General features: G+C 43.0%; 1 protein-coding gene and 1 long non-coding RNA gene across 2 annotated transcripts; one reads left to right on the top strand and one right to left on the bottom strand.

Annotated features, from left to right (window-relative positions):
- Positions 1-2394: 2394 nt before the first annotated feature.
- Positions 2395-11874, bottom strand: LOC133268871 (ovocalyxin-32-like). Its single transcript, XM_061452648.1, has 6 exons — positions 11600-11874; positions 5490-5552; positions 4390-4564; positions 3584-3720; positions 2958-3020; positions 2395-2864 (listed from the first exon to the last, which is right to left on the bottom strand). Exons 1-6 carry the CDS (start codon positions 11822-11824, stop codon positions 2706-2708), a joined length of 822 nt encoding a protein of 273 aa, XP_061308632.1. The 5' UTR covers positions 11825-11874; the 3' UTR covers positions 2395-2705.
- On the top strand, positions 4984-6672 carry LOC133268872 (uncharacterized). The gene is made up of 2 exons (XR_009743197.1): positions 4984-5371; positions 6033-6672. It is a non-coding gene; the product is annotated as an uncharacterized LOC133268872 (long non-coding RNA).
- Positions 11875-12087: the final 213 nt, after the last annotated feature.

The following is a 12087-nucleotide window of genomic DNA, read 5'->3' as shown; positions in this document are numbered from 1 at the left end:
GAATGAATTTCCAGTTCAAAACTAGCCACATTCCTGGCACAGGATCAGGGTTGATGGTTACCAGACACAGACAGAACTGTAGCAGCTGGGCATCTTCTCAGCCTTTGCAGGCAGACAGTGAAAATTACTTACTTTAACCTCAAGAACAGTGAGAGGTCGGTCATGGGTGGTTAAATGCTGTCTAAACACAGGCAAAATGTGTATGAGTACGATTTGCTTTGGGCCAAATCCTTCTTGATTCCCTTACACTCATAGCTTTGGTTTTGTGAGAATACTCAGCTGGGACTTGTTTCTCAAAAAGCCCTGCAGGTTCTTGTGACATTTGGAGATTTTTTTTAAGCAAATACAGCATGTTTACCGAAAGTCGAAGATGGCTTATAAAAGCAGAATCAATGCAAGGAAGAAATGGGTAGTTATTATTTATATATATGGCTTCTATGTTGTGCTTGGTTGAGGCCAGTTGTGCAGTGAATTCCTTGCTCATGGGTGCATCCAGGGGAGCGCTGGTTCTCTGCAGACCTGGCACAGTATGGTCGGCCCAGCTCAAGCACCGGGAAGAAAATCTGTGGGTGAGGGAAGGCTCACAGGAAACAGGGGGCACTGGAGGTAGGGTGGAGAGCGAGAGCCTTGGGACACCCTGGCCTTTGTTTCTTTGAGCATGATGGGGCTTTTATTTAGTCAAATTTTAGGTAATGCTCACATTATGTCATAGTTAGGTGAACTCTTCCTAGCAGCAAAGAGGGAAAAGAGTGATTCCTCTTCTCTTGCCTCTGCCTCTTCCAAACAGGCTCTGCGTAGGTTTTGTAGCATGGAGAATTCACTGTGAACCTGCCCAGGCCTTATCTCAGACCATGTCTGCATTATGTAACCAAGAATTTTGCTGTATGATACTGGGTTCTGGCCCACTGACTGAAATCTTGGCCCTAAAGAAGCTGGTGAAAATTTTGCCTTTGAGTTCCAACAGGTTTGCTACTTCTCCAGAAGTTACGGTGCAGCTTCTCATCTGACATGAGTTTGTGTTGCTTATTAGTAATCAGTTACACCAGTCTGGCAAGTTAGAAGTGCCCAATCCTCTCTTTGGTGTCTGGAGAGCCTCATGAGGTAAGGGAACTGAACTTGCAGTTAGTTAGGTGTGTGCTAAAGTAGAGCCCCAAAGTGCAAAATCTATGCTATTTTACTTCTAAAAAATGTTTTCATCACCAGTTTCTTTAAGAAACGTTGCCATTACAAGCTCTGATTTCATGCTTTAGATGATGGAGAATGTTTTACCAGCTTGAAGGAAAACACCAGGAGTATGTGAAATGCTGCTTCATGAAATTTATTGTAATGCCTGTTATGTGCTGATATAAAAAGCTTCAGTCAGTAAAAGTACATTGGACTGTAATACACTTGTGTAAAATGCCTGAATTTGTGGGGGTTAACAAATCACCTGCCTAAATAGTTAAAGCTGTCATGTTAAGTATCTTAAATCATGGTTTCCAGTTACAGATCAATGATAGCGCAATGTAGCACAAATTATAAAGAACAAAATCATCCCAGAAACAGGCCGTGTTTCCGGAAGGAAGAGGTACTTACTGATAATGAGTTAATGTAACCTGGGAGAAATCTTGCTCATGGGGGGAAGAAAAAGCAAACTGGAGACAGTTTAGCACTATCTGAGCAAATGGAGACAAGGCAGCAGCAGCTCCGCTGGACCGCAAGTGGAGATTTGGGCATGATGGGATAAAATCACATAATTACCAGAGGACTTTGCTGTGTTTAGGATAGGCACAAGATGTAGCAGCTTTAATCCACGAGCTATTTGATGGTGTGTTCTGCACCCCAAACCCCACTGTGGAAATTCATCCGTACAGAGCTGTCCTGTTGGCAGTTTTTTGTTCAGGGAAATAGAAAGAACTGCAAATAGAAAGAACTGCAAACACAATGCTAGTGCCCTCAATTTCTGCCTGAGCAGCACTGCTATGCAGGACTCTCAGATGGGGACAAGCACAGGCAGACCCCAAAACATGTTTTCCTTATATTGGTATTTTCTGAGTTGCCTTCACAAGTAAGAGAGAAGAAACTCTTGTCAGCTGGTGCTGCAGGGCACAGCAGTGCCTCAGCAGGATGAGGCTGTGCAGAAGGTGGTTACCAGGGCCTCCTGGGGAGATGTGTTGCAGCCTGCACTCTCTGAGTCCTTCTAGAGGCTGGACAGCAGGAGATGGACAGCTGAGGTCAGCAGTGTCAGAAGGAAACCCAGCCTCCATCCTGCAGAACAGTATTGGGTTTATTGGAGTTGTAAGTTAAAAATCAGCATGGACCTAGCACAGCCCTCCCTGCCACCCTCCCCCCCCCCCCCCCCCAAAAAAAAAAAATCAAAAGTCGGTAAACAAATATTTCTTAGCAACAGATTAATACATTTCTCAAGTTTTTTTATCTCAATATATTAACTTTGTTTACAAACTATGTTATTCAAAGCTACGGTAAGTCAGTGACATAAAATGAACTTGTGTATGTTTCTCTGTGTATATATGTAGTAGCAAAGGTTCTTATGTAGAACTCTACGAGTGCAGCAGTTTAAGAAACTATGGGAATTAATTTTGGAACAAGACAGAGTAGCAAAAGCACTCATTCATGGTTCAGCTTGTATAGAAAAATTGCAGCTCCAGGTCTGTTGATACAAGGATTTCTCATTTAATATAGGTATGTAAAACTGACAATTGCTTTTAAAGATTGGGTCCCTTTTCATGTAGAACCCCAGCAGCTGATCCAGATTCCATTCCAGATCCATCTTCCAGCCCATGGTTTACTGAAGCACAGAAGTATTTTACTTTCAGAGGATGACCAGGAAGCCAAGTGAGGCGCATGTGACATGAGATAATGTCCTGGAGAAGAGAATTAAAAATACACATCTCTTACAATTTTGATGCTGTTCCTCAGTGAATGAAAGGAGGTAGTGTATGCGTGCACTTTCTTACCTGTGTTGGAATTTCATGAAGCAGGACGGTGTAGTCAAACTCAGTAAAATCATCTTTCCTTATCTGGGCATGTTTCAAAAAGAAAAAAATTACCAAAGACACAAGTTATACTGTTAAAGTTTAGAGGCTACTCAGATTTACTTGACTGTATTTAGCTTGCTTAGAGAGCGAGGTGAGGTGAACAGGGCTCGAGATGGCTGTGGTCAGTGAGGCAGGTTTTGTGTGTGGAGAGACAGGGAATTAGGAGCATATCCTGCCTAGAAGGCACTAACTGTGGCGTGGCTGTGCAATCTGTTTTCTGACCTGAAACTCAGCTGACTCTGGTCCTAATTAATTGACTAACCCTCAAGTAACTTTGAGAATTCTCACTGCTTTTTAATTTTTCCTTCAGAGAGATTCTCATTCAAAATAACTCAGATCTCATTCTAAATAACTAGGGATTAAAAACTGAATGCTATCTATTGATCAGAGGCGATGGGGGGAAAACAAAGCTTTGGGAACTCCTGTTCATTATGCTGCAGGTGTAAGGTGTGTTCCCTGAGAATGCAGGTTGGGCACTGACTGATGCTGTCTTTCAGCCTGGCTAGGCTTCGCTTTGCTTACCCACTTCACTTAGCTCCACTTACCCACTGCTTCACAGACTTCACTTGTGCCATGAAATAGTCCAAGTTTTCTCTTGACTTTTCCCACATTATGTAGCTGCTGCCAGCAACAGCCAAAGCCCACACTGATTCCAGGGCAGGTTCAATATTGCCATGGCTGTCTGCAAGGGAGAGAAAGAGTAATATAAAATGACTGATTCTGTCCAGTGGGAAAATTATAAACCCGTAGCACTTCTGCCTGGTGCAGCACTACTCCTGGGAAGCAACATTTGCTTTTGATGTTTTAGTCTTGAACAGGGAGGAAAGTGATGCTGAGCCTGCAGTCAGAGTATGAAAGCGTGACAGGACTGAAATTGCCAAGAGACTCTGCTTACTGGGTCCCTGCTGGGAGGGGAGAAGCCCAGTATCCATGACAGTGGAACCCCCTACTTAGTGGGGAGGAAAAGAGGGACCGGAGTGCTCTGTTTCCAGGATGGAAAAATTCTGTTAGTCATCCCTTGTGAATTGCCCCCTCAGCTGGGGAAGGGGTGTGGGTTAAGGCAGCTGTTACCGCGCGAGGACGTTCTGCATTTACTTGAATATAAAACTGCACAGGCTTTGCTCTTAAATCCAAGACACTTTCACAACAGGTGTTGGGTTGTGGGTTTTCTTCTCCCCAAGAACTGTTGTCAAGGTAGACTTGTTCTGATAGTTAGTTCTATGGTATTAGGGTGCTACTGCAAATGCATGTGTCTCCTTTTTAAAATGCATGTACATTTGCTTCTGTTCTTAAAAGCACCCAGGCTCTTTAATATAAAATGAAATACAGTCAACTATTTGGAGGAACATACCTGGAATATTGTTTCCAGTTATTGGTTTTGTTTGGTGCCTGAGTTTTTGGTAAAGTCTGTTGTCCTCTTCCTGGATTTGCCTCTGGTCTTTGCTCTGCATGCACTTGATACTGACAACAGGTGGAGACTTTGTCTTCGGATACAACACTGTAGCAAGGCAGCTCCCAGCATTTTCCTGGAAAGAGAGAATTTAAACATGTTGTCTTTAATTAAGGTTTTATTTACCAGCAACACATTCTTAAAAAGCCCCTTGATACATGATGTGAAGTATACATATGGAATATGTATATGTCTTTGTGAGATACTTTGTATAAAACTGCGCAGGGTCAAGAAAGGAGGCTTCAGAAGGCTATAATTTTCTTTCTTGGTAGGGGTTTTCTTTTGTTGTTTTTTTTCCCAGAAAAGTAAATACGTTAAACCCGTGAGGCTAAAGTGATTTAACAGACCTTTTTAATCAAAGTGTGTCAGAAAAGCACTAAGTCGACTTGGAAATATGTTTGAGTTCTCAAAAAATAACCTCAATTGATAACAGGGACTCTTTTGTACTTCAGCCTTGAAATAATGCTTCATAATAAGTTCTGAAAACACATGTGTGTGCAATGGAAAAGCAGATGCTTACAGTAAAGTTGCTAATGACAACTGTCTGACAGAATGAATGGAGGGGGGGCTCTAATGAAAAAAAACACACAACTTGTTAAGTCTGTATTCTCATTTTGGTGTACACAGCAGGAGGTACAGCTGGATAATGGGGACCATACTGTCATGTCGAGTTTGGGCCATTGCAGGACTTCACTCAGGTGTTTATATGTGACTAATGTGATTTGAAACACAACAGGCTCTTCAGGCACTGAGCAAAGTGGGTGACTACTGTGCTCTGACCACTTGGGCCCAGGCAGAGACTGAGGGCTGATGAGATGAAATACTCAAGTGATTCCAAGCGCAAGCCATACCCCATGCTGGATAGACAGGTAGAACCATAAAGGTAAGTCTTTCCGTTGTGAAAGACCCTTTTATGACAGCGCTTAAATGTAACCTGTTATGAAGATATTGAAGTTCATTTAACACACTATCAGAAGAAACATGGAGGACCATAAACTCACCCCACTTTTGTAGTCTTCGGTAGTGAACTGCAGGTAGTACTTGTGACCAGAATCTGGAATGCTCTGGAAGAGAGAAGGATTCAGCAATTGGCATAACTATAGCCTTATGTAGCGTAACTTGCCATGAGTGCTGAATAATGGAAACAAGGGCATCATGGCTACCTCAAGGAAATTGGTCAGATGAGATGCACTGAGACAGTCCTAAGCAGCAAACTGCGAAGAATCTCAATACTACCGTTAAATAGCCCTTACATTAAGGGATGGTTTGCACCCTTTCCTCAGAGAGATTCACAAGTAGAAAAATGCAGCTTTAAGTCCTTCATGGGGTGGATCGATACTGAATAACTTTAAAAATCATAAAATTACAGATCCGTGTTCAGCCTCCAAGGAGGTTTCTTTTTTGCACAGGACATCAGAGTGCCCCTGAATATATAAATGAATCAAATCTTGCTGACTAATTCACAGCTGAACAGGAATTACACTAAGGCTTTACACTAATTTAGCCTTAAGGATGCTAACTTTTCTAGTTATTTTTTTCTACAGCAACTGGAAAGAGACTGATTTTGTTACACAGCATGGCAGAGCAGGATTCTGATCTGCTCTTTTTGCCCTGGAAATACCAGTCACTAACTTGCTCAATCAACTATCCAAGATTTTGCTTGTTAAGGAAGAAATAAAAGAATACTCCTTGATTATGGAAAGCAGCCAGTAGCATGTCTTATAGTGTAATGCATCAGAAAAGCCTTAAAAGAGTAAACTTTGAGATATGCCATTTTCTTGGCTATCAGGTTTTTTTGTTTGTTTATTTGGGTGGGGTTTTTTTTGCTGTTGCTGACAGAAACTGTTCAGTTAACAAATTATATTTTTGGTGTGGGATATGAGACTGCCCCGGCCCAAAGCATGCTGAAACAGAAACCAGCTTTTAATGTTGACAATAAAAACTATTAATTACGCTAAAACAGGATCAGTGTCTCATTCCATAATGAAAGAGCAGAGCCAATTAAAAGTATCTGCATTATCTGGTCTATACTTCATTAGTCAGTCTCTTCTTTTCCTACCAACTTTTATATTAACTTTAGAAATTCCTGTATTTTTGAGTGGGGACTCTGAGTAACAAATAGTATTGAAAAGTTTCTATTTCTTCAACTACTTCCTTATAAAATAACATTATGTGTTATCTAACGTTTTGGTACATTTCCAATCCTTTCTTTTGATTAAATCAGCTAGAAGTAAACTAAAGTCTTTCTGTGTGCTATGCTGTGATTTCTTAGACAAGCTTTCTGATATACAAGGTCACTTTTGCGTCTGAAAGTTTATTCCTTTTGCATCTATTGCCTGGCTTAATAAGAGGCATTCTCCCTTGTCATAAACCTTTTCTTGGTTCTGTTTGCTGCTGGTGGGGGATATATCTTTACACAGGCTTTTCTTTGTGTGGCGCATGAGGCAGAATGTAGAAAAGGCATCTTACCGGAGCAGCAAGCTGCCTTCTCAAGCATATTTTTAAATCAAGTGACTATTCCAGCAACAGCGCTGATTTATTAGTCTTATTTGGTTTTTAAATACAATACTCCTCAGATAAACAGGAAGGGAATTCTGGCTGTTTGCATAATTTTGAAGCTTAGAACCCAAAGCAAATGGACATGGTTTATTTATCTAAACTTGGGCCTCTGTGTTACCATCATACTTTCTTCCTGGAAGCCATTAATAGCGTAACGTTAGCAAAATTTCACTCCCAGGGCAAGGCCATCAGCCCAGCACTTGCCTTTAGTACACACATGGAGTTATGTGCTGCAGGTAGGAGGACAAATCGGTTCAGTTGCTTACTCTAATTCTGTAAAACACCCTCTTGAACTTCAAGATGAGGCAAGTCTGGAGCTGGACCCTGATCACACCGTGAAGGGAATGAAGGAAATGGACAGAGGGCAAATTCAGATATCTCTTTCTTCTCCACCCCTCCATTCTTCCCTTCTCCTGCCCTTGTTTTGTGTATCAGCTAAAATGCCGTCCTTGAAATGACAGAGAGCGTGACATGAAGAGATACAGCAAAATAGTAAAAGCTGTCTTTCTGAAATGCAGGCTGACAAAAGAATTGGGTATTTGTGGGGCTGAAAGAAAGGTCTAATCTCTCACTAATCACTACAGTTAAGTCCTAAGTTTCTGTTTATTGAAAAGCTACCCAAGAGCTGTGTTACCGCTGTTGTTTCTAACATTCATTTAATTAAGTATGGGTATTTTTTAAGCACAGTGACCTAGGCTTACTCCTTTTCTTGACACCAGTACCACAGATGAGAGAACCTGAAATAGGTGGACTACAACACCTCTGAAGCAGGAGGAGAAACTTAGCTCCGATTTAATTGATGATAATGGATGGGATAGAATGGTTCCTGCTGAAACTTTTCCTGAAGGACATAGTGCCACAGGCTGCCTAAACACAATTACAACATCAGGGTCTTAAAGTCTGCAACAAAACTTTTATAGTTAAACTGGATGTTTTCTGTCTAGCATATTCGGTCATTTCAAATATGTTCAGCTATTCTTTCCATATTCTTTGTTCTCACATTGGTGTTACCTGGTCTCTCTGCTAAAGAAAATACTATTTTTATAGCTGTGATAACTTTGAAAATAGTAATTAGATTCAAGCTTTCAAGTGGTGCTACAAAGCTAAAAAACATGTTGTCTGGGTATACATCCCACAGGACTTTGATCCTACCAGAGAGAGGTAGAAGGTATATTTGGCATGAAACAATTTTAACTTTTATAAAAGTATTTCCACTATAATTTCAAAGTGCATCGCTATAAACCATCACATGGTGTGAGTTAAATCTGAGCTCAGGAATATTCGACATCATGCAATGATTTCTGGCTGAAAGCAGCCAATGTGTCCAAAAGAGAAGAAAACAAGTGAGTAAGTCAATTTTCCACTGAATATCTGGGTCACGGGATTCTTTTATTTCTGGGCTCAAAATTAATGCAATTTTCATGACAGATTTTTAGTACTGTGAAGGCCAAAATAGCAATTTAGGAGCAGTTTCATTCCAGGTCCCAAAGGAGGTTGTTTTGCAATTGATGTACACTGCTGTAACTCCCCACTGGCACAGAAAGGGGTGATCCATCTCTCACCCGTTGCTGCAGGTTTCCATCTCTTATGTGTGTTTCCCCACTATAATTTCTCCCCTGGGACCAGTTTTCGGTTGCCAGATCAGAGGGCTGACCTGCTTATTAAGTGTAGAGGTGCTAGCACTGCAGAGAGGAGTGAGAGCAGCGTCACCCATGGGGATTCCTACCTCGCAGCCCTAGCACTGCCCCTGCAAGCCCACTCTGGTGGCTTGCAGCTTCAGGATGTTCTGGGGATGGATCCACAAGCAGCCAGGTCACCCCATGCAGGCAGGAAAACCCAGCAGAGATGGATAATTTCTCAACCTCTCTGTACCTAGCTTTCCCTAGACAATTTACCTACCCTGCCACGGATTCTACTGACTGTTGGAAATAAATAGAAATCTTTTAATTGACTTCTAATATTAGGATCATGGTTACGGTGTTATGCTGTTTTGTGTCAAGGTGAGCTTGTGAAGAGAAATATCTTTAAAATTGTATTTTGTAGTCCAATTTAAGCAAGTGTAGCAGTTCAGCCAAGACGTTACCTAGCTTTACCTCTGCACCTCGCCTCCTGGTCCACATACCTTCTGCTCAGCTATGATTTAATTCCAGGGCAGCTTGGTATAGGAGACTGCTATTACATCAGTGTTCTGAAAGTTTCTCTCGTGAATTCTAGGCAGCTGGCAAACACTAATGCTTCTCTTTTAAAAACATGTATTTTAAAGTCCCTCTGTCAACTATTCCATGTGGTGCATGTTGCTGTTTCCTGGAAGATACTCACTTAATTAAAAACCCACATGAATGAGAAGGGACAACAAAAAGAAAACGGCAGCCAATGGCAAGGTAGGACTTATTATATATTTTGCGTATCTCTACTATTTGTTGCTAGGACAAAAAAATTACATAAGTCTCATTTCACCTGAACTTGAAAATGTCTTTACATCTAAGAGAGTTATCATACTGGTGACTTGTCTCCAGTCCTGTTTCTAATTACCACAGTTCCACTGGCTAGTGGGCTAGTAATGTTAGTTTTTAAAATACGATGCTCATTATTGAATCCCATTATAAAATTATCCTATTATCCCATTATAAAGTTATCCTGTTTTTACTAGATACAGTAATATACCAACCAATATGAAGCTAACCTTCTTTAAAAATAAACAAAAACCCAAACCTCGACATTTCTGTCTCTTCCACTTACATAATATAGCACATTCCTTCCAGGAAATGCTTTTCATTGTTTACAGTGGAGGACAGAAAAGAAGGAAGTGACCATGTCTAGTACATTTCTCCTCTTGTTTTCACAGTGTGCAAAGAAAGAGGGGAAATAAACTATAGAAAGTGGTTATAGAGAGCTCCTACAACATCCAGTACTGTAAGGAAGTAATGAGGCATTTCACTTCTCTATGAACCATTTTTTTTATTTCCTGTATTAAAAGACAGATGGCTCGTTGCGGGAGGAAAAAATCCCTTTCTCTCCCTGCAACCAAAACTACCTTGCAAATAGTTACATGGAGATTGGAAAGAGGATCTGCACCAACCCCTTACTTCTGATATGTCTCTTTACTAGCCAAGTGCACTGTTTCCAGCAGCACATACTGTTAAAGAGGCACAAGCATTTGTATATGTAAATATACACATATATACCTATGCACACTACCCAGTAAAGTGCCCAGTAAATACAGAAGGAGCACTTGTAAGTTTCGACAGAGAAGTGTCAAGTATCACAGTAAATTTCTGTCATAGGCGTCTGCAGCAATTTCATAAGAAGAATGAAATGTCATTCCAGCACATGCATGCTCAGCACCTTTTAAACTATATGCTTAATGACATGTTTGGGAATGGTGGTGAGAACAGGGTTACCTAAAGGGTGGTGTCTCAGATAAATCCACAGCAGGACATGGTGTTTGCATTCCCTGACAGGTAGCACGGCTAACACTATACTTACTTCATATAGTGCAAGGCTGAAAGAGCACACACATTCTGAATTTTCATGTGGTAGTTTGTGTTTTGTCAAATTTAATTGGAAATTATTCTGGTCTGTTAAATACTGTGTGCAACTCAAACAGGCTTCACATTGAATTGGTGCAGCTACCAGCTGGGATACATGTGAAAGACTGAGGCTCATCCTAAATGTTTTAGGCTAGCTTGGAACGTCTTTCTTGGAAGATTTCACACTACAGCATCTTATTCTCAGTTTGAGGAGTGAGGGTCTGAATTGAAGATGTCATGCAGATGCCGAAGGACAAATGTTGTAAGATCTCCTTTTTTTAGTGTTTCCCAGGCTTTTTTCCCTGTTCTCTTACTTTCAGAAACTGAGAAGGATGCAAAACCTGTGGCCAGAAGATGAGAACAGAGCATGACAAGGGTGCCTCAAGCATCCCTGACTAGCTCTTCATGACATGAAAGCTCTGCCCCTATAGCTGCTTCTATCTAGGCCTCTCACCTCAATTTGACATGTAAAACTAAAGACATGTTTTCTGATGGGAACTGTGCTGCCTTTAGTTGAAGCTCTCAGTCTCTAGAAGGAGAAAGCCAATTCCTTTCTGTCCCTACTCTCACAAAGTAGATGATCACTCCAGAAGTGATTCTGCTGGAAAGATTCCCTTATCAAACTTGTTTTCTTTCCCTCATGTGCCCGCTCTGTTCCTCAGTTTCCATGCTATGCTGCTTTTGATTCCAAGCCAGGGCACTTGGGGCACCCTCAACCACCATACGGGGCGCTCGGCTTGGATTTTGGGGTTATTTAAATCGTGACCATTAGCGGCGGATCCCCTCGGAGGTGCCCCCTGAGGGAAGAGGCGGTGGGACTGCCGCCTCCTGAGGGCACCCGGTGGTCCGAACCCCCTGCGGAAGGGGGCGCGCTGAGGGCCGCGCTCTTTTATTACAGTAATTATTGTTAATTAGACTTTTCCCAGCGCTGTTTTAAAGACCACGCCCGCCCTCCCCGCTCTCCTCCGGACCGACAGCCACCCCGCTACCCTTCCGCCCTGCCGCGCCGGCTTCCCGCCTACCTTCAGCGTGGCCTTGCGGACCTGCCCCAGCGCCTGCAGCGCCCCGGGGGACGCCGTTTGGAAGTTGAGGTAGTGCAGGGCCACCCGCGCCGCTCCCGCGGCCAGCCGGCTGCTGGGGCTCAGCTTCTGCTCGGTGCCCGTAGCCGCGGCAGCCGGCAGCAGCAGCACGCTGAGGCAGAGGAGGAGGAGGAAGGCGGCGGGCGGCGCGGCGCTGAGCTCCTGCATGGTGCTGAGAGGCCGTGGAGGCTCCGCACTGAGGCGGGCTCCGCCGAGGGCCGGTACTAATAGCGGGGGCCCGGCCCGCTACCTCCCGCCCTCCCCTCCCTCCGCTGTCAGTGCCTGGGGAAACTCCTGTCTCTTCGGCTACTCCCTTCAGCCCTCCCACCTGCTGCAGCCCGCATGGGGGCTTCAGGGGACTGGGGGAGTCTGAGACCCCAGGGCTCCCTCGAGACAAACCGCTGCCCCCTCAGCCAGAAGAAGTGCCAGTG

Source organism: Pezoporus flaviventris, unplaced genomic scaffold, assembly GCF_033815535.1.
Source record: "Pezoporus flaviventris isolate CSIRO_AGI_PZ_B2104156 unplaced genomic scaffold, CSIRO_AGI_Pfla_v1 ptg000013l, whole genome shotgun sequence".
In the NCBI taxonomy this organism is placed as follows: domain Eukaryota; kingdom Metazoa; phylum Chordata; class Aves; order Psittaciformes; family Psittacidae; genus Pezoporus; species Pezoporus flaviventris.
Note: the sequence above shows the minus strand (reverse complement) of the source record. Positions and strands in the feature narration are given on the sequence as shown.

Coding starts and splice junctions, on each gene's coding strand:
- LOC133268871 (XM_061452648.1), bottom strand. CDS start 11,824: ATGCAGGAGCTCAGCGCCGCGCCGCCCGCCGCCTTCCTCCTCCTCCTC. Junction 3,021..3,583: donor TGAAGTCTGTGAAGCAGTGG/GTAAGTGGAGCT, acceptor AAACATGCCCAG/ATAAGGAAAGATGATTTTAC. Junction 2,865..2,957: donor TTCATGAAATTCCAACACAG/GTAAGAAAGTGC, acceptor TCTCTTCTCCAG/GACATTATCTCATGTCACAT.